The 21495-nt window shown below is 35.1% G+C and overlaps 1 protein-coding gene across 1 annotated transcript in view; it reads right to left on the bottom strand.

Annotated features, from left to right (window-relative positions):
* Positions 1 to 11947, bottom strand: part of LOC149800819 (adipokinetic hormone/corazonin-related peptide receptor variant I-like) — a 216699-nt gene extending 204752 nt beyond the window's left edge. The window contains exon 1 of the mRNA XM_089954813.1: positions 11377 to 11947. Coding sequence (XP_089810939.1) covers positions 11377 to 11877 — 501 coding nt within the window. The 5' untranslated portion in view covers positions 11878 to 11947. The remainder of the gene's footprint in view (positions 1 to 11376) is intronic.
* Positions 11948 to 21495: the final 9548 nt, after the last annotated feature.

Raw genomic sequence — 21495 nt, 5'->3', positions numbered from 1 at the left:
TAGTACAGTTTGCTTTGGGAGAACGTCAACACATTTATTGCTTGTTATATTATATCGTACTGTGATAAAATAAAGCCTACATAATCAACAGTAGAGTAAGTGTTTATCAAGTAAATTGTCATAATCTTTTGCAATCGTTTAAGGAGAATCGCAATCGAACACTTGATCATGATTCTATTGACCATTCCTGAATTAGATTAAATAATTACCACAACTCCAGGGATAATCACCACACCCGCAGGAAGCATATTTCACGTGGTCTACGAGAATCTGCTTCACATACGCGAGAAAAAGGCGGTATTAATATGAATCAGAAATTATCGATTCTTTGTGTTTCGTACAGAATTTATTCCATCAAACAAATATGCTCCTTTTTAATTCGTAAAGTGGTTGATGCAGCAGACAAAATCCCCGTGTGTTTTGCTTAACATTTTAATGCATTAGATATAATCCTTTGTGTGTATAGATTGAATTCCTCGTATGTGTTTTGCAATGTTTAAATCATCATATAGAATCCTTCCTTGTATGTTTCGTACAATGTATAATGCATCTGACAGAATCCTTAGTGTTAGTTTCGTATTGCATCAGAAAGAATCCTGTTGGGGTTTAATTAAAGTGTTTAATGCAGCAGACAGAATCCCTCGAATGTGTTTCGTACATTGTATAATACACAGGCAGAATCCTTGTTACGTACATTGATTAATTATCAGACAGACCCCATCGTCTGTTTTATATACAGTGCTTAATGCATCTGACAGAATCCATCTTGTGTGCTTCGTACAGTATTTAACTCGTCGGACATAATTTATTGGTGCGTTTTACGTACAGTGTTTAATGCATTATAAATAATTCTCGAGTGTGTTTCGTACAATGTTTAATGCATCGAACCTAATCCTTCGTTTCTTTCGTACAGTGTGTTATACGTTAGACAGATCCCCCTGTGTGTGTTTTGATCAAGCTAGTTTTTTAAAAGCCCAGCATGACTCCATGGCTTTAATTGATGATGTGTATCGTATGGTTTTGAATATATATTTAAACAGTTGTCTTGCAACGTAGTCCTATATATTCAACATGCTCTTATGATGGAACCTGCTGTTATGTATAGGTCTAACGTAGATAGATGTGTTAGAAGGTATTAACCAAGATACGTTGGAATTGTACATTATAACATACACGAATACGTAGGAAATGTACAGGATCGCATACAAGAATATATAGGAGACGTACAGTATATGATATAGGAAATACGTAGGAAATGTACAGTATAGGATATAGGAATACATAGGAAATCTACATCATCGGATTTAGGAAATACGTAGGAAATGTACAGTATATCAACTAGGAATACATTGGAAATTTACAGTATAGGATATAGGAAATACGTAAATTTACAGTTTAGCATATGGGAATACGTAGGAAATGTAAAGTATAGCATATAGGAATATGTTGGAAGTGTAAAGTATAGCATACAGGATTACGTTGGAAATGTAAAGTATAGGATATAGAAAATACGTAAATTTACAGTTTAGCATATGGGAATACGTAGGAAATGTAAAGTATAACATATAGGAATACGTTGGAAATGTAAAGTATAGCATATAGGAATACGTTGGAAATGTAAAGTATAGGATATAGGAATACGTAGGAAATATAAAGTAGAGGATATAGGAATACGCTGGCAATGTAAAGTATATCATATAGGAATACGTTGGAAATGTAAAGTATAAGATATAGGAATACGTAGGAAATGTAAAGTATAGCATATAGGAATACGTAGGAAATGTAAATTATAGCATATAGGAATACGTTGGAAATGTAAAGCATAGCATATGAGGCAAATTTATGCAACAGCTTGAGGATTTGTACAGATCTACAGACAATTACTAGAAATAACGCGTCTGTTACCTTGATTTACCATTTTTGTGAGGGCACAATCCTGTTTTTTCAGTGTATAGTAGTAGCACACTATGCACATTAAAGAACTGGGAGTCAATTACAACAAAGAAAAATTACATTATGCTGTACACTTTTCTAACTGTTCTCTTCTGAAGACTTAGCGCTCTTGTAATAGTGGCATCTTCAAATATATCAAAGAGGAAGCGTGACAAAAAAGCTAGAATTTCTCAAATTAGAAGAGTGACAAAAACTCTCGAATTAAATGTTATCTATCCTCAATAAAGCACTTTGTTCGGTGTTGGTGTTACAATTTATCTTACTTTTAAAATATATGTACACATATGACATACACATTCATTCGATTCGTTTTCATTGTTTCTGGGCGATGTGTTCAATGAACTATAATTTGTTTTGATCACAACTTGATTTGGATCTATTTAAAACTTGGGTTTACATTATTTGTATACAGAAAATGGACGTGCATAACATTATAATAATATACGTATCATGTTCTAACGTAATTACATGAAATAGATACTTCCATAACTAAACCAGTTTAACTGACTTCGATTCTGTCCTAGTTACTTATGCTTACATGCAGTATCCCCTATTGTTGTTTTATCACATAGTCTGTACACTTTGCTATAGTGTGTGCAGTTTAATATTATTTGATATTTTACCATGTTAACATATCGCTTGATGTGATTCTAATTGATCCAAACAAGCACATTCAATTATTGTGCAGTATTATCTTTTTGGAAGTTTTTGTTTTCGAAGAGCATTTTGGCGGCCATTTTCCGATTCGAGTCATGAATTGGATTGGAGATAAAACGGTCTTGTCTATCTGAATAGTGCCAACTTCCCACCACAATGGCTTGTTATGTCATATGGCTACAATTCAAAGACAAAAACAACAACAAGCAAAACTAGGGATATTACTCAATTCATAGCGGATGTGTGTGGGGTTTGGGTGAGGGGACAGTATACACGTAGCATGGAAATCACCCTATATACAAGCGTGGTTTAAATGTTAACTAACAGAAATAAAAAAACTCACTTCTGTTCACGAAGAATGTGGACATAAACCGGTCTCCAAAATGAGAGAAATTTATCCAACCGATGCATATTTACGCGGTAAATATATGATGCAATTCCGACTCAAAATTTTGCATATCATATAACCTGCTGTTTCCAATCAGGTACTGAAATATCCAGTCACAAATGTATTACAGTAAATATGAGAATTTATGCATCCAGTAAACCTTCTTTCACATGAATATTGCAACAACGTAATGTTTAGTTGTGAAAGTTGACCCTTTAGGCTACACATACATAAGGGTCCTCAACTGTGTTCTAACGGTTACTGCATCAAACAACACGATATCACGCCAAGGCTCGCAAAAGCTTGACATTTTTCAACTCGTTTCATAAATTCAGTATTAAATCATTACCTATTGGAGAGAATCTATGTACCATGGAATTCATCCGCGGAATGAATTGCCCAATGAACTTAGATACAAAGACACAGTTATCCCATTCAAGAGTGCTCTTAAAACTCAAGAACAAACTTAAAGACCTAATAATGTTCCCTACCTTAAATATTACAGCATGTTTTTATGTTTTCTAATTTCATGGTGTTTGTTTTCTGGAATAATATCATTATATATGGGTTTGTTTATGTTATAGGTGTTGTCTATTGTTGTAAAGCGCTTAGAGCTTCTAAAGATTAGGAGCTATACAAAGTCCTCATTATTATTAATATTATCATGTAGAGTGTCTCTGTTGTCAAAAGAGTGCCGTTTAACCCGCTTCAAGGAATTCAAATAAAATGTAATTGCTGCAAAATACATTAAAGTATACTTAGAGCAAACAATGAATAAATATGTACCCCAGTGAATAACTAAGGGTCATTCTTCACTAATGATTGAGCCAAGAGTGCCAACAATAATTTAAACTTTTCACACTTGAACTTATTTTAAAAACATTTAATAATAAGTATGGTATCAAATTACAAATAATACAGTATTATAAACTCAAGTCTTCAAAAGTAGTCTTCCGCCAGTATGTAGGTAAGATTAAACTTTTTTCGTTTCATATTAATTGAAATCAAAACAGTTTCGTTAACTTTGTTTCTAAAATGTGAATAACCGTTATAAAAACCAAAATCAAACCATTCAGGTATTGGTATTACGAACAGCACATATGACGGTACGTATGCAATATGGTCAGGTTGTCAATGTTATATATGGAATATAAACTTAGCAAATTTACTATCTTCAATTTCCTCTTGGGCCCAAACACAACTGACATTACGATTTAAAAATTCAAAACTGATTTGAAATGTTTCATGAAAATTAAAAAGAGTTCTGTCGAAGCAATCAAATTTCTACCCCACATTCTATGCTTCATCATGACTGCTTGCAAACGTTCACGAGCATTTTTTAGTGTGATTGCGTGCAAAAGTCTACAACCATTTTGTATTGTGATTGATTGCAAACGTCCACGACCTTTTTAATTGTGATTGCTTGCAAATGTCGACCCTAAAGTCTACATTTTATCATTATTGCTTGCAAATCTATGTTGAGAAAACATGTCGCTACGAGTAAATGAGGATATGTCAGAAATGATCTTTTATCAATTTTCTATTATTGAGTGTTATATTTCTACGCTTAATCTTGTTCACAATGATATCAATGTGATCAATTCATGATCTTCGCAAGCCAGCAAAAGCCGAATCTCATATATATATATATATATATATATATATATATATATATATATATATATATATATATATATATATACTCCATCACCATAGGGAACGAATTTTAAGCCTATATGCATTCTAAGAAAGAAATTACTGATCGAGCTGAACAATTATTCTAATAAAATAAAAAGAATAAAAACAAAAACAAACAAAAAATATAATTGAACTTGAAGTGGGCAATTATGAGAAGGCAACAACAACAACAACAACTTTCCATATACATTGCAATTATAAATATTATTTAGTATTTCTATAACGTGATTATAAAAGTATGATTAAGAAAGATGAATTCAGCAACTTTTATTTAGCCCCCATGCCGTTATATATATATATATATATATATATATATATATATATATATATATATATATATATATATATATATGTGTGTGTGTGTGTGTGTGTGTGTGTGCGTGTTTCTGTCAGTCAGATAAAGACCGTGTATGATAACAGTATGAAATTATGTTTTTGTCAATCATAAACAGACCGTATATTGTAACACCGTGAAATGTGTTTTTGTCAGTCATATAAAGACCGTAGAGTCGCATAGTGATAATACAGGACGTTATAAAATATTTAATTAAAAATTTTATACGAAATGTATGCGAATATTTATAATGCAGTTTTGATGACGAACTAATTATGCTTCTAGCGGGCACAAAACATGGTTTCAAACTCTAAATTGGCGATATCAGTTACCTGGCCATTCAATACATACACTCATGATTAAAGCTCAGAGCTGGGTACCGAGATACGTAGCACGGTATGCCACAATTATATTAAGGACCAACAAGTCAATCTTCTAGCTCAAGACATGACACCTTTTTGCTTAATTTCTGTATATCCATACATTGCCATGATTTATAACCGATTAACGCCATATTATAGTCATGATATTTATTTGTAAAAATGGTAATTGCCTTGAAATAAATGAAATGAAATTATTTCAGCTGGAATGAAAACCATGCCCTACCTCAGCCCCGAAAAATGATTTGAAATATGAAAGTTTTAACTGAAGTGACATGATTAAGCTTACACTATAGCTGATACTGTTAAAGACATCATGCTGACATTCGAGAACCTGTTGATACAAATCGAAAGTGTTGATACTGTAACCAGCAACGATGTAAATGATCTAAACTACATGCCTCATTATTAGTATAATAGGAAGAAAACAGTAAATATGAAATACAATTACTCAGATGAGTCGCGACCTAACAAAGAAATACATAGACTTAACACACTCGCTTACGCTAGTAAATAACTAAAATATGACGTGTTTGTTCGTTTTTATAAATATGAATTTTGTTTTTCGACAGTTGGATTTTGTTCGACTACATTTCACACCATTTGCTTTTGGCCACCGCGTTGGCATACTTGACAAGTGGCAAACTATAGATTAAAAAAAACATACATATCTAGATAAAAATACGTATGTGTTTTGTTCCGAATGTGCTGAAAGAACGAACCTGATACAGCGCAGGAATTAGAGGTATGCAATATTACCGTGGTAATTTATTCTGGATGTACGTTCCACAGAACTTTTTCGCTGTACCGGTACCTCGGCAGTTTCCGTCAATACGTAATGTCGGAAATTTCCGAGGATTCTTGTTACGACTGAAAGGATATTAACATCATGTTTTCATTATTCGTGACCATATAGCTCAATAAATTAACTTGCTTTTCAGAAAATGGTAGCATCTGTCAAAGACGTATTGGTGAATATTAACGAATAGAATTTTATTACATACCCATTTCGTATTACATGGCTGATCTGGCATGTGATTGAGACATTTAATTCTGTGATTTCTATCGCAGACCTAAATAATATTGTTCTGTTTTATTCTCCTTATTTTCTATTTGAACATTAGCATGAATTTAAAATGTTAACAAACCTACACTTCCCAGCATGAATCCCAGTAAAGGAACGGTCAAAATAGCAATAGTTGAACAAGAAGTAATTCTTCTGACTTTGCTTCATACTCAAAACAGCAATAGTTGAACAAGAAGTAATTCTTCTGACTTTGCTTCATACTCAAAACAGCAGCTGCATTCTATGATATGTCAATTTGTACGTTGCAACTGTTTGACAGTTTTATTTTGCGATTGTTTAAGCAAATTCGATCCACAGTTAAATATTGATAGAAAAATCGAAATTTCCTACACTTAAACTTGCTCAAGATACATCATAAGGTACCGGTACAGTGAAAAGAGGACCGTGGTACGCACCACAAAAGAAAAACAAAATAAATAAATACTGGCATGGTTGGAAAATTTACATCGTGTATGGAAACTGTTCGTTAAGCGTAAATGTTATGGAAAAGCTTCCCAATTTTTTAAGAAAGAACGTCATAGGACTATTCCAATATTAACTTTTGTAAATAAATTACGAGTCAGTATCCTTATCTAAGAAACTATACGTAGTCAGTTTGAGCGGAAATTTAATTTTGTACATGCAGGACAATGATTAAATACCTTAGATCAATTATATGAAAACATAAATAATTGAAAGAATAAGATTTTAAAAACAAATACATAACCATTTTTATTGCCATATCTATTTTACACATTCAAAACAAATAGTTCATGCAATCTTATCTTGCCTGTCAGTGAATCCAAAATTATTTTGCAAAAATGTTTATAAAATTTATTTTATTATTATAGGCTATTTATTTATATTATGATATTTGCATTTGAATACTACGTACACAAGTGTACTTTATTCGTCTTAAGTCTACGTACGTACGTGTACCATATGCAACTTAAGGCTACGTAATTTAACGTGCTTGATTAAACTTAAGGCTAAGTAATTTAACGTGCTTGATTAAACTTAAGGAGGCAACGTAATTTATCGTGCTTGATTAAACTTAAGGCTAAGTAATTTAACGTGCTTGATTAAACTTAAGGAGGCAACGTAATTTATCGTGCTTGATTAAACTTAAGGCTACGTAATTTATCGATTAAACATAAGGCCACGCACTTGAGTGTGTTTTATTCGACTCAAGCTTACGTAAGTAAGTGTGCTTGATCCAACTTAAGGCTACGTACTTGGATGCGAACGGAAGGGTATCTTGCACGATTTAGAATTACACATGCCCATGGAATAATTTCATTAAAGAAATGAAGCAAATTGTAATTGGTCTACCTATATGCAATCCATCACAAGTTGTGGTATGTTGGCATTTGAAGGTAGGAGCAACACATTTGTTATTCAAAATCTAATAACTTTGATAGAAAGTATGTTCTCCGTCCTGGACTAATTCCAGATTTATTAAAGTAGAATCTCGAAATTATAGACAGGTCTTCAACCTTAAGAAGTTAATAAATTTGTACAAAATAAAACCCCATAATTCTTTGCATTTGAGGTACGCATTATTACTGGTAAAGAGTTTAGCGCGGTATCGTTTATAAAGTCGTGAGTACCACCGTCCTTTTTCACTGTATGGGTACTTCGGTAGTTTCCGATAGTAACAAATGTACAGAAATTTCAGAGAAATCTTGTTTTAACTTTAAAATTATTAACATCCTGTTGTTCATCATTCATGACAAAATAGTTCAACAAATGAACTTTCTTTTTAGAACATGGTTGTATCTGCCTAAATATCAATGGTGAATATCACAAATATAATTGTATTACATACCCATTTGATCTTAAATGGTTGGTCTCATGTTTATTATGTGATTCCGTACTGCACGCCTAAAATTTTGGTCTGGCACACCCAGCCTAGAACTACTTTTACAACTTGAAATATTTAAAAATAATCGACTGATAAAATATCCGGATTGGTTTATTGGTACACATTTGAAAATATTCTAAATTTCCAAATCATGTTTGTAATTTTGATGAAAGTAGTCATATTTGGTGAAAATGGGGATAATGGGTAGAGACGAGTAGTTTATGTACATTTAATGGTATATAGGCCAAAAACTTAGTTGAGGTGGCCACATTATCTTGGAGAGTGAGAGAGAGAGAGAGGCAGACGGACAGACAGACAGAGAGAGAGAGTACTTTGCAGCTGAAATCTTTTATGTATTTTATATACAATCCAGACAAGGTAAAAAATCCCGGAGAGTCAGGTCAAAATTCGAGGCCTGGTTAGAAGTGCCCCACGTGTAGAAGAAACTTACATCACGTTTAATTCAAAAGCCACGTTCCTCAACGAAAATAATCTAAAATACAAAACTTAGCTAAACTACATTTCAGCTCTATAGCTTGAAACATATAGTTACGGAATTATACTTTATTAAGAACCAATAAGGACTTACAATTTGTTTATTACAATTACTGACGAATCGAATTCGTTTAGTTAATGTGAGGATATAAAAAAGACAATCATTTGTATCATAAAGGTATACGTATCATAGAGAACAGCGGCTGTTTTGATTGTGACACATTTAAAAGACTTATATTTTGTTGCAAGTTGATGAGTATATCTTATTGCAGGGACACTTAGAGGAACGTTGATATGTTTACGTTTGTTTGAAGTTCTTGAGACTGTTCCAGGAGAAAATAAACATAAAAATATCCCAACACTGTTTAGAATTTTCTTGTTAAAATATATCCGGATGTATATTAAAAATGTAGAAAGAGGCCGAATCTTGGATTTTATATAAAAAAAGTTTGCTTAAACTAGCTTGATAAGTCGTAAGAATATAAGCCTGAAAGCCTCGAAATATTACTACACTTCATCAAATTTGTTTTTAGCATACTCGGAACAAAACACATACGTAGTTTTGTCTATAAAAGTGCGACTTTTTTTTAATCACATGTTTGAAACGTGTCTCGTTATGAAATATGTTCGAGCCAAACCCATAGTTCACAAAAATTTCGGATTAATGTAAAACAACAACAACGAAAAAAGACCAACACATTTTATATTTTTGTTATTTACTAGCGTTAGTGAATTTGTTAAGTATATGTAATCCTTTGTTAGGTTGCGAATCATCCGATCATTTTCGTGAACGCACTTGTTGTGTGTCTGACCTTTACGTACTCTACTCAAGTCCACTAGATATTTTCCTGCCTGTGGAGTGCCTTTTAACTTTAGTGTTTTCTCCCAATTATGCAAGTAGTGTAAGCTAGTAAATTGCTGGCTTCAGTACCAGTACTTTCGATTGTTATCAATAGGCTCTCGAATGTCAGTCAGTACCATGTTTTTAACAGTATCAGCTATAGCGCACGCTTAATCCGGTTACTTTAGTTACAGCTTTTAGATTTCAACTTGAACAACACTCATACGCACAGCAAATTCATGTAGTATAAGGTATTGAGCATTTAATTTTCTGCAGCGGGGGTTGGGGGACAGGCGGGGCGGGGAGGGCGGACGTGATTTCCTTTTATTTCTTTTATCTCAAGATGATTAACATTTTTTCCAATACTATCATGGACATAATATATAATATGGTGTAATATGGTGTGTATCAAGTATAAATCAGAGCAAGATATTTTAACTATTGACAAACATAAATTGAACAAAAAGTCTAGTATAATTGCGGTATACGATATCGCCGTACGTTCGGAAGCATCACGGTAAACCACGGTGCAAACTTGTTCTCTGTTCACAGCTCTAATTTTTATGTAGTGAATTTTATTTACTACACTATTATAGTGTTTTACCTAATAAATAATAATCTTACCCTTCCATTGCTTTGCTTTCAAAATTTATACAATATTTATTTAGCAGTTTTTGTTTTTCTAGATCATACGTGGTCAACGTTTTGTGAAATTGTTATCAAATCTCTATCGGCTTTACTAGCTTTTAACACACTCTGTATGGTGTTAATATGCAAAGTACGCTCTATGTTAATAATATAAAAGGTACTCTACCGTTTTGTGTAAATGTTCTCTATATTAAGAATATACAAAGTATGTTTTGTGCCGTTAATATGTAAAGTAATCTCTGTGCCGTTAATGTGTAATGCACACTATATGTTGATAATATGAAAAGTACTCTCCATGTTGATAATATGAAAAGTACTCTCCATGTTGATAATATGCAAAGTACTCTCCATGTTGATAATATGCAAAGTACTCTCCATGTTGATAATATGCAAAGTACTCTCCATGTTGATAATATGCAAAGTTCTCTTGGTGGTGTTGATATATAAAGTAGTTTTCATACTGTTAATATGCAAAAACCTATGTTGTTCATACATGAAGTACTCTCAATAATGTTATTATGTAAAGTAGTATATATTCTATTAATATGCAAAGTACTCTATGATGTAATATAAAAGTAATCTCTACATGGTTAATTTGTAAAGAATTATTTGCAGTAAATATGTACTCCGAAAACAATAGTGATTTCACTCGCTAATAAGAAACTATTTATGTTGTTAATAGAAAGGTACTCTCTATGGTGATAATATGCAAAGTGCTGACTGCATTTTTAATCTGCAAAGTACTCCATGGTGTTAATACGTAAAGTGCTTTTGATATGTTAATATGATATGCCTTCTTTACAATTAGTACGTAAGTACTCTAATTGATTTTAATATATATTGAATTATATGCCGTTAAGATGTAACACATTCTCAGTATCATTAACATGAAATTCCCATAACTATATTTGCATTTAAATACTTATTAATTAGATACGTGATCCTACTGTACTACACTGGCATTTCTGTGACCATGGTCATTGTATGAGTGACTTTAAATGCTTCAATTGCTTGACAGTCATGAAAATAGTAATTGTATAACATTCACGTACCTGTGGTGCACTGGAAGCAGCACTAATAATCCAAGATAACACCAACATGACTTTACCTCTGTAGTTAGCATCATGTATCCTCAAAGGATGGACAATTGAAAAGTATCTATCAAGGCTTATAGAAACAAGTACAAAAGATGACAAATAAAATCCAAACGCTCTGAAAAACATTAAAATTCGGCAAGCGACGTCACCGGCATTCCACGACACCGTAATATGCCATACTGTTTCCAAAGGTAACATGATGAACGCAACAATAAGATCTGCTATTGACAAATGCATTATGAACATGTTCACACGAGATTTTATTCTTCGATAACGTGAAAGGGTTATACAAACAATTAAATTTCCACCTGCTGCTACTAAAAATAGACAGCTGTAGGCAATTACAGACACAAGGTTGTCGTCATTAAATGTCATTTCCTTTGGAAGGGTGGTGAAATTAATAACACTTTGATTATAGGGGTTTCCGTCTGCAACTAAAATTCTTCTTGGAATCATATCTAATGCTCGCAGCTCTGCTGTGGAGTTGCAATGTTCGTCTCTAGTATACTCTGATAACCGTTCTGGATGCCCGTTCATGCTGTAATAGAACTACAGAGAAATGCAGTGAAGGATATATTCAGCATCGATTGCGTTCTACGGCTTAGGGTGTGTTGTAGAGAAACACACAGGATGTTGTGTATTGGTTTTCTCTTAACAAGTTTATACAGGATTCCAGTTACTTTGTTTCCCATTCTAAATTAATAATTAATAAATAAATGTCTTTGCTAATAGACATTTCATAACGTCAAGATGCCTAAATGTAAACTCTGTCCATTATATATATTTTATATTACAAGAATGTAGGTTTTTTCAACGATTATTCTAACGAACCCAAACTGAAGAAGAACAAAACAGCCGATTTTTATACATTTGCCAGGAATCATTTTAATTAATACACCGTACAGAAACTAATAACCTCTAAATCTTGTCTTACGGAAGCTTTGGTGTATAATCAGAAAACCAGAGTTTCCTAATTCCGGTCGTCGATTGCATTTCCCTGAATAGGGATTTGTTTATACCCACTTAAGCTCTTGTGTCAAGGTTGTCAGTTAATATTGAATTAGGACTCCGATATAGTTTCGTTAATCTTTCGTAATTAGAAGAGACAGTGACTCCCACGTGATAGCAAACTAAGCCATTACTCCATAAACATCCGTGCTGATTGAAACATATTTGTATCTAATCTTGACAAAACTATTTTAAAAGGTTACTACGTTATAAATACCTAAGTTATAAGGGTATTTGTTAAACTGTTTTAAAATAAAAAACAATGAAACGTAACTAGATTTAGCTCCATAACAAACTTCATCTGAGTTACTTTGCTTTAGTTAAATACAATGGAAGACATTTTTAAAGGGGTTATGAAGTTGTACAAAATTGAAAATATGCTGAACGTATAAGGTTCATAATATGTAAATCAATAAGTACTTATTTTTTAACAAACATTATTGTAACCTTTACCCGTGGAACCGATAGCATAAATTTCGTGATATTTTTGGAAATACTTTCCGTTTATTCCCATGCTGCAGTAGAACTGCAGAGACTATTTGGAACTTACACAACCTACCCAATCTGTCGACCTGATTCCAATACTACAGTAGAACTGTATAGTCTATTTGGAACTTACACAGCCAACACAATATGACGGCCTGATTCCCATACTGCAGTAGAACTGTATAGTCTATTTGGAACTTACACAGCCAACCCAATATGACGGCCTGATTCCCATACTGCAGTAGAACTGTATAGTCTATTTGGAACTTACACAGCCAACCCAATATGACGACCTGATTCCCATACTACAGTAGAACTGTATAGTCTATTTGGAACTTACACAGCCAACAAAAAATATGACGGCCTGATTCCCATACTACAGTAGAACTGTATAGTCTATTTGGAACTTACACAGCCAACAAAAAATATGACGGCCTGATTCCCATACTGCAGTAGAACTGTATAGTCTATTTGGAACTTACACAGCCAACCCAATATGACGGCCTGATTCCCATACTACAGTAGAACTGTATAGTCTATTTGGAACTTACACAGCCAACCCAATATGACGGCCTGATTCCCATACTACAGTAGAACTGTATAGTCTATTTGGAACTTACACAGCCAACCCAATATGACGGCCTGATTCCCATACTGCAGTAGAACTGTATAGTCTATTTGGAACTTACACAGCCAACCCAATATGACGGCCTGATTCCCATACTACAGTAGAACTGTATAGTCTATTTGGAACTTACACAGCCAACCCAATATGACGGTCTGATTCCCATACTGCAGTAGAACTGCAGAGACTATTTGGAACTTACACAGCCAACCCAATATGACGGCCTGATTCCCATACTACAGTAGAACTGTATAGTCTATTTGGAACTTACACAGCCAACCCAATATGACGGTCTGATTCCCATACTGCAGTAGAACTGCAGAGACTATTTGGAACTTACACAGCCAACCCAATATGACGACCTGATTCCAATACTACAGTAGAACTGTATAGTCTATTTGGAACTTACACAGCCAACCCAATATGACGGCCTGATTCCCATACTACAGTAGAACTGTATAGTCTATTTGGAACTTACACAGCCAACCCAATATGACGGTCTGATTCCCATACTGCAGTAGAACTGCAGAGACTATTTGGAACTTACACAGCCAACCCAATATGACGACCTGATTCCAATACTACAGTAGAACTGTATAGTCTATTTGGAACTTACACAGCCAACCCAATATGACGGCCTGATTCCCATACTACAGTAGAACTGTATAGTCTATTTGGAACTTACACAGCCAACCCAATATGACGGTCTGATTCCCATACTGCAGTAGAACTGCAGAGACTATTTGGAACTTACACAGCCTACCCAATATGACGGCCTGATTCCCATACTGCAGTAGAACTGTATAGTCTATTTGGAACTTACACAGCCAACCCAATATGACGGCCTGATTCCCATACTGCAGTAGTAGAACTGCAGAGACTATTTGGAACTTACACAGCCAACCCAATATGACGGCCTGCTCATGCATGGGCAACGCGAACTTAGAAATTGGGAACACTGCGATGCGGATCAATTTCTTCCTTCATCATGGAAAAACACAAGTATTAAGTTAGTCCTGGAAGCTTTGCAGCTTCATTAGTTTCAATTTCCATCGTATTTTCTTCGCATTATCGGATCTATTGGTAATGGCATTCATTCGTTATATTGATAAGTAACCCCCTGAAGCACATTGAACATGGATGTGCTCTTATCCTACCATACAGCGATATGCTGTGTATATCCGTTAATTTGTCTCACGTGCAGGCATTATTCAACGAATGAGGCAGTATTATACGGCGAACCTAGAATATAAGAGACGTGTTTGAGGACATCAACATTCTAGTGTGATTTCATTGTCTCAAACTACGTTTACTGGAGACACATCATAGGAATCTTGTAAAATGAAATGTTAAGATAAAATTAATTGATAATTAATCACCTACTACTTTTAGTTGCATGTCACCGATATGCTACAGGTAAAGGTTCTTTGTACTAGTAATGCATGCTACACTACAGGAAAATATCACCGATATGCTACAGATAAAGGTTCTTTTTACTAGTAATGCATGCTACACTACATGAAAATATCACCGATATGCTACAGGTGAAAGTTCCATGTACGAGTATTGCATGTTACACTACAGGAAAATATCACTGATCTGCTACAGGTGAAAGTTCCACGTACGAGTATTGCATGTTACACTACAGGAAAATATCACTGATATGCTACAGGTGAAAGTTCCATATACGAGTATTGCATGTTACACTACAGGAACATATATCACCGATATGCTTTAGGTTAAAGTTCCATGCACGAGTATTGCGTGCTACACTAAAGTGGCAAATATCACAGATTTTATCGAAATCAAATAAACGTGGAATTTCTTTTTATACTTATTCTGTGAATTCATAATAATACAAAGTAAAAATGTAATAAAAAGGCACTTAGGGAATTACGAATCAAATCCCAAATAATCCTAAAATTACAAAAATTACAGAGTTAAGTCCAAATCATTTTGAGTCCTGAATACAATTCAGTAGAAGTAAAACAAAATCCAAAGCTGAAGGTGATGATGTGTCTCTAGTAGCTTGTAGAGTGTCGACGTGCTAACAGTCTTTTATTGAATCACAGTAATATAATTCCAGCTTTGAATCCACTATCAATTCCAATGAATGCCTCTATCAAATAATTTTATTCGAGCACTTTTGTATTTCCAGTCAAAATAGTTACTTGATTATTCGATAATTGTAAGAAATAAAAGTCCAGCCTAAAAACGAATTACTGGAAACAACATATAATCCAACTTGAGTGTGTTAGAACTTAAAGCACGAATACGTTTTCCCTTCAGTGTCAAGGTTATGTAGCCTTCTATTTAACCTTATGTCACAATTAGCATTTTCTTATAAAATAAAGCATATTACACAATGGAAATTTCTCACGGATTAGTATAAATCCTTTTATTTATTAAATATATGTACTCGGGTTTCGAATTTTTGTGTACATAGATACCTGAAGGTGATTTATGTATATTGCCCAATATTTCGAAACAGTGAGTTCGGTTCATCCTATATCGCATGTGTGAAGTGCCTTCAGTGGGAAGAACGGAAGCTTCCAGCAGATACACGATGTATGTCGGCATCGTCTGTATATAACATGCCTCACCGTAAGACTAAATCTACACATTACGGAACGTCTTGTCAGTGAGAGTTGTACTTTAAGGATGTGCACATCTTCAGGTGTAGAGGTATCTGAGTTATTTTTTAATTTCTTGTGTATAAGTTATAACTATTATTCTACCACGTTTATTTTTGTATATTTTCTATGTAGTTTCGGCTTACGTAGCATAATGCAAATATTTTCTATTCTTGTTTCTGACTTAGCAAGAAATATATATATTAGCAATATATAGTTGCATTTTTAAGAAACGTTCAGTACCGTAAAATTCATATCGGGCACGGGTGGGTTGACTTTTAAACCTGTGTAATGTTTTTTTAATTATTGTGCCGGTAATGTAATATGTTTTGCTTAATGTATATAATGTCATTATGTTTTATCGTATATGCCCGTGTCATGCATAGTATACGGTGTTAGATGAATTTTCAGCTGATCGGTGTCGAAGCTGTAGACCTAATTGGAGTCGACTTGGTACCAGCTGCAGAGCTAACCGTAGGAGTTGACCCCAGCGGTTATAAATCTGAACCTTAGCAGAGGTTGAGCTGAGTGAACAGTGTTGCTGGTCGAGTAGCAAGTGATTGGGCGTTGCTGACCGATTGGTGGGAGCTGATTGCTTGATTGACCAATGAATTGAATGGTGGTCGATGATTATCTGGATAAGTGAATGCTTGTTTTGACCATTGTGACTGGTAGCCTACTGTGCTTGTGACGGAATATGTAACTCCATACATGTAATATTTTAGCCTTGGGCTAATTTTGGGGTTTGTAATACCCAGTGTTTCGGGATGGTAAAAATATTTTGTATGATATATGTTCGTTCGTTTTCATCATTTTACTATTTGAGCAATATATTTAATTTTTCACCATTTTGGTGAATACATTTTACTATATGAGTAAAGTACGACATTATTTACTATTTGAGTAAAACACGTTATTCTTTTAGTCGTTTGAGAGTACTGTAAATCATTCATGTCCTTGTACTGTGCAAGGTCATTTATTTGTATTTTCATTTGTTGCATTATTAGGTTAGTGTGGATTATGTTAATTTATCCAATATTTGGATCTTATACACGCACGTATTAATCATAATTCTTTTCTCATTCAAATCATTCGTCGTTAAACATTGTAATTGCACCACCATAAAAAGTGTTATGTTATAAATCCGAAATCCAACTCGGTAATCTTGCTACAAAAGTAACCTTCTACAATAATACTGATGTTCACAAAATAAAAATGGTCGTTATTATCAGAAACCGGAACCCGGACTATGTCAAATACACGAAGGAAATTACAAAACCTAGACTTAGATCAAAATAAACATAATTAATTAATTCTGATATTATCACATTAAATCGATCGATATTGATATGAAATTGATATTAAATAACTAATATCTTTTATACGGTTAAGTTTGGAATTTCATCATATCTAATTTGGACAACGTTCTATGCTGGGCAACTGTATGATACTTTGCAGTACAATATGCCTACATGGACAGTTTTAACAAAGTGTGTAGTGACATCAGAAAATTTCTAATTCATCACTTTCTTGGTAATTTATATGTTCTGTGGCATTGATGAACTACATGGAAATCTTATTGTGAAATATCACGTGGACATATGAATGAGCCGTTCTGTTTGGTAAATACAAGAGTTTATATTTGCAATCGCATTATTATATTTGATTCAACTGGGGCGGATTGTAGTTGTTTCACAAAGTTAGAAGAAACCAGTTCGACATAACACATTTTTGGTTTTTGCCGGCTTTGCAGTAGCAATTTGGAGCGTTTGGTTTTGTATGGCCAGTGATGTGTATTGCCTGTGTGAATGGAGTATCAACTAGCTCGGCTTGTTTGTGTGTATCAAAATGTTTTGAGTGGTGTTATCAAGGTTGGAGATACCTTAAGCTGCTTTATGTGTGAATTTATTTTGTTGTTGTTATATTTGTTGTTTTTGTAGTATTATATAACTTCTGTCAGGCACAAACGACCTCAAGGGTTTCTTTTTTAAAAGCAGTTCCTAGTGCGTGGAAACCCTGACAGGTCTGATGTTGTTGTTGTTGTGGGGTTTAACGCCATTTTTCAGCATACGATAGGTTATGCATGGCGGCCGGTACTAATGGTGGAGGAAGACCCGGGAAAACTCCAGGAATTACCACCGACCCAACGAGAAGCTACTGATAAGCCTTCTCACATACCCACCTTGGCCAAATCCTAGACTCGAACCCACGCAGACAGAGGTGAGATGGCAGTGATCCGTAACGGAGAGCATTTTAGACCACTCGGCCAATCGGGGCCCCCATGACAGGTCTGAGATAACCAGACTGAGATACAAAAAAGATAAGGTTAGCAAAAAAGTCAGATTTCTCTATCCCATGGGTGAGAATATATAATATAACTCAAGAATGCTACAATGAAACTCAAATGCCATAATACGAATCATTTTATAGCTCGGTCACATAGGTCTGGGACAATTCTGACATCCCAAGAAAATTAGAGAGGTGAACATACCAACGCATGTGCATTGAAACTGAGACCCTCACACAGGATGCTGTTTCCAGCAGCAAACATACAAGCAAAGCTAGTTGTGGGGTTTTCGTTTGCGATATCATCGACAACTGATTATTGCTGTCATTATGTTATCGTACAACTCCTTTTATCATGGATTTAAAGCTTTGCCCACATTCCATTGCCACGAATCCCATGGAGGTAATAAAGTAAAATCCGGCACCAAGAACGGTGTAAGTGTCGTTTTAGTTGTTTAGCGTTGAATTATGTCGATAGTAACCGGCACTATTTATTGAGGTAATTCCGCTGACCGACTTGTCACTGTCGACCTTGATGCACATGACCATTATCACTGTATGAGCACCTCGATCAACTTTAAACACTGCCAATGGCCCGAAGGCGCCAGAATATCGGCTACTAAAGAAAATAGGACCACGTAGACTTATTGTGTACGTGTATTTAGTGGCTACAACGGGCACTACACTAGAGGGTTCTATAATTTCAAGGTGATATTCCACGTCAGGATATTAACCGATAACTGTTTTTCATCTTCAAGAATCCCGGGTGCTGCCTTCACGTAGTCTGCACCATTATAGTTTTCTATAGGGGACAGTAATCAAAATTCGTGTAAAACATATCAGAGGCATGCATTTTAGATCGAACCGATAGTTTAGGCAATTGAGCTTGATGATAACCCATCTAATAGCCGTGTTGTAGGCCAAATTCATGCCAGACATGGTAGCCGTTTGTTTTTGTGAGCGTATCCATGCTGTAATACAAATCGAGAATTGTGGTGAAGTATTTTGTTGTAGTGGTCTAGGTCTGACTCACAGAAAATCTGTTGTTTCCATGAGCAACGAAAAAGTAGAACAATCCTGATCTGAACATACTGCATCGAAGCCCTGCACGGGTATCAGGACAAATGAATATCACCTAAAGTAGAGCCACCGATTAATCAATACTTTGTTAGAATGTGTATAACCTCAGTCATTTCAGTTCAATAGTAACGCAAAATACCATGTTGGTACTGCCTTTAATTACACCGATGAAGAGAGAGAGAGAAAGAGAGAGAGAGAACACAAGCACGATAACTGTTGTTCAACCCAAACAAGTGTTTGGGTGACAACGCTTCTTTTCAAAACTGTTATTGTTTTATGAGATAATTAAATTATGCCTGCAGTCAGTCATATAGGTTGTGCGCCTTCCGCAAAATAGCCTATATTAGACTGTTGCGACCGTATATTGCATGCAGCGGTGCAACAGTATCTAGATATGGTGCTCAGGTTTTACTGGTTGCATGTTTATTTTCAATCTTGAAAAGTCCTAAATCAGATACCGGGTCCACTTCTGGTATAAACATGCTGGAATGCATTTAATAATGGTATCGATATGTTTTCCTACTAGCAGCAGGACGATAGAGAGCTTCTAGGATGTTGCTGGCTGAGTCTAACGTTTGCTTCGCCTGGGCGAACTAATTTGGTTCTAATGTTGGAGGCGCAAGCGATACCCGCACCAGCTTTATTGTGTAAAGGTGCTCAAAATTCACAACAACCTTATTTACTAACAAAATATGTGATGCTGGAGGAGCACAAATAGATTCTTAACATGTGTCTGGCTCAGATCTACACACCAAGTCGCCGTGATTCTCGATAGTAGCAATATGCCAACAAGCACTTAAGCACTTAGGCAGCCAATCCTCACCGTCAGCCCAGCACAAAGCACAGTAATAGTTTCTTCTTTGCTTAGAACAGACTCCTGCATGGCTTTGATATAACGCTTATTGTCTTCTTTTCAATCCATCTTTCCTAATGTACTAGAACAACGGCCACTTCTTGCCTTCCTTTTTGTACGTGAGCATAATCTCAGAGTAAGCCTACCTCACAGAAACGACAGGCTACACGACAGCGGGGGCAAACTATTGGCAATGCTAGCAAAATCAGGTTGTATGGTTATTGGTGCCTGGACGGGCCTTGAACATGTTACGCCTTGAAGCGGAACATCAGCAGGGTCATAATCCTGCCTTAAATCAGTTTTTCGTTCAAATAAAGGTTCAGCCCTATGCCTGGTAGATGGAAATTGCGGTAGTGTATGCTTGACCTCTAGTTCCAAACGCTTAGTAATAATGTGTCCTGTTCATCAGTAGTGAGTCAAGCTCATCATCGGATTCACTTTGTGTTATGTGTCATCTTCGAAATCTCATTCAAACATCTGAGATCCAACGTAATTACGTGTTTATTATCAAGTCAACCCGGGGTCTTAGTTTGCTTATAGTACGCAAATAACCTTATTCAAATGATTATTGCCCAGTTTTCTAATTTCGTTGTACTTCTTGCATCATTATTATCATTACAGCTTATGCGAATACTTAAACTCCTCAAGCATTATTAGCTAAATAGTTTACACTTAAACTTCTCAAGCATGATACCAAATAAATAACATTTCTCCAGATTAATGAAAAATACCGCAGACTAACGTGCGTGTTACCACTGTTGCCAGTTGGCAACCATTGACGATACAACGGGAAGATGGTAAAGGCAACAATGGTGGACCCGTCCCCTTCTTTCCGGATTTTAATGGCACGCAAAGCGTACAAAAACGGGACTGTTGGAGCTCCCTCCTGTCCCGTGCTTGACCCATGCACTCCGTTCGCAGACTTGGATATCGACATTTTGGATAACATTTATTTCTTTTACATGTCTTATCTACGAATTTTGTTTTAATCACTGTTCTTTGCTTTACACCGTAGCGGAAACTATAGTGCTGATGAAAACGTTTCGTTGAGCGTCTACGTGTGCGGGTAGACTTGATCAACGTAAACAAGAACGACGATCATA

The sequence above is a fragment of the Sinohyriopsis cumingii genome, chromosome 4 (genome assembly GCF_028554795.1).
Source record: "Sinohyriopsis cumingii isolate HCF-2022 chromosome 4, ASM2855479v2, whole genome shotgun sequence".
NCBI classification, from domain to species: Eukaryota; Metazoa; Mollusca; class Bivalvia; order Unionida; family Unionidae; genus Sinohyriopsis; species Sinohyriopsis cumingii.
The sequence above is the reverse complement of the archived record's forward strand: the minus strand, read 5'-3'. Positions and strand labels throughout refer to the sequence as shown.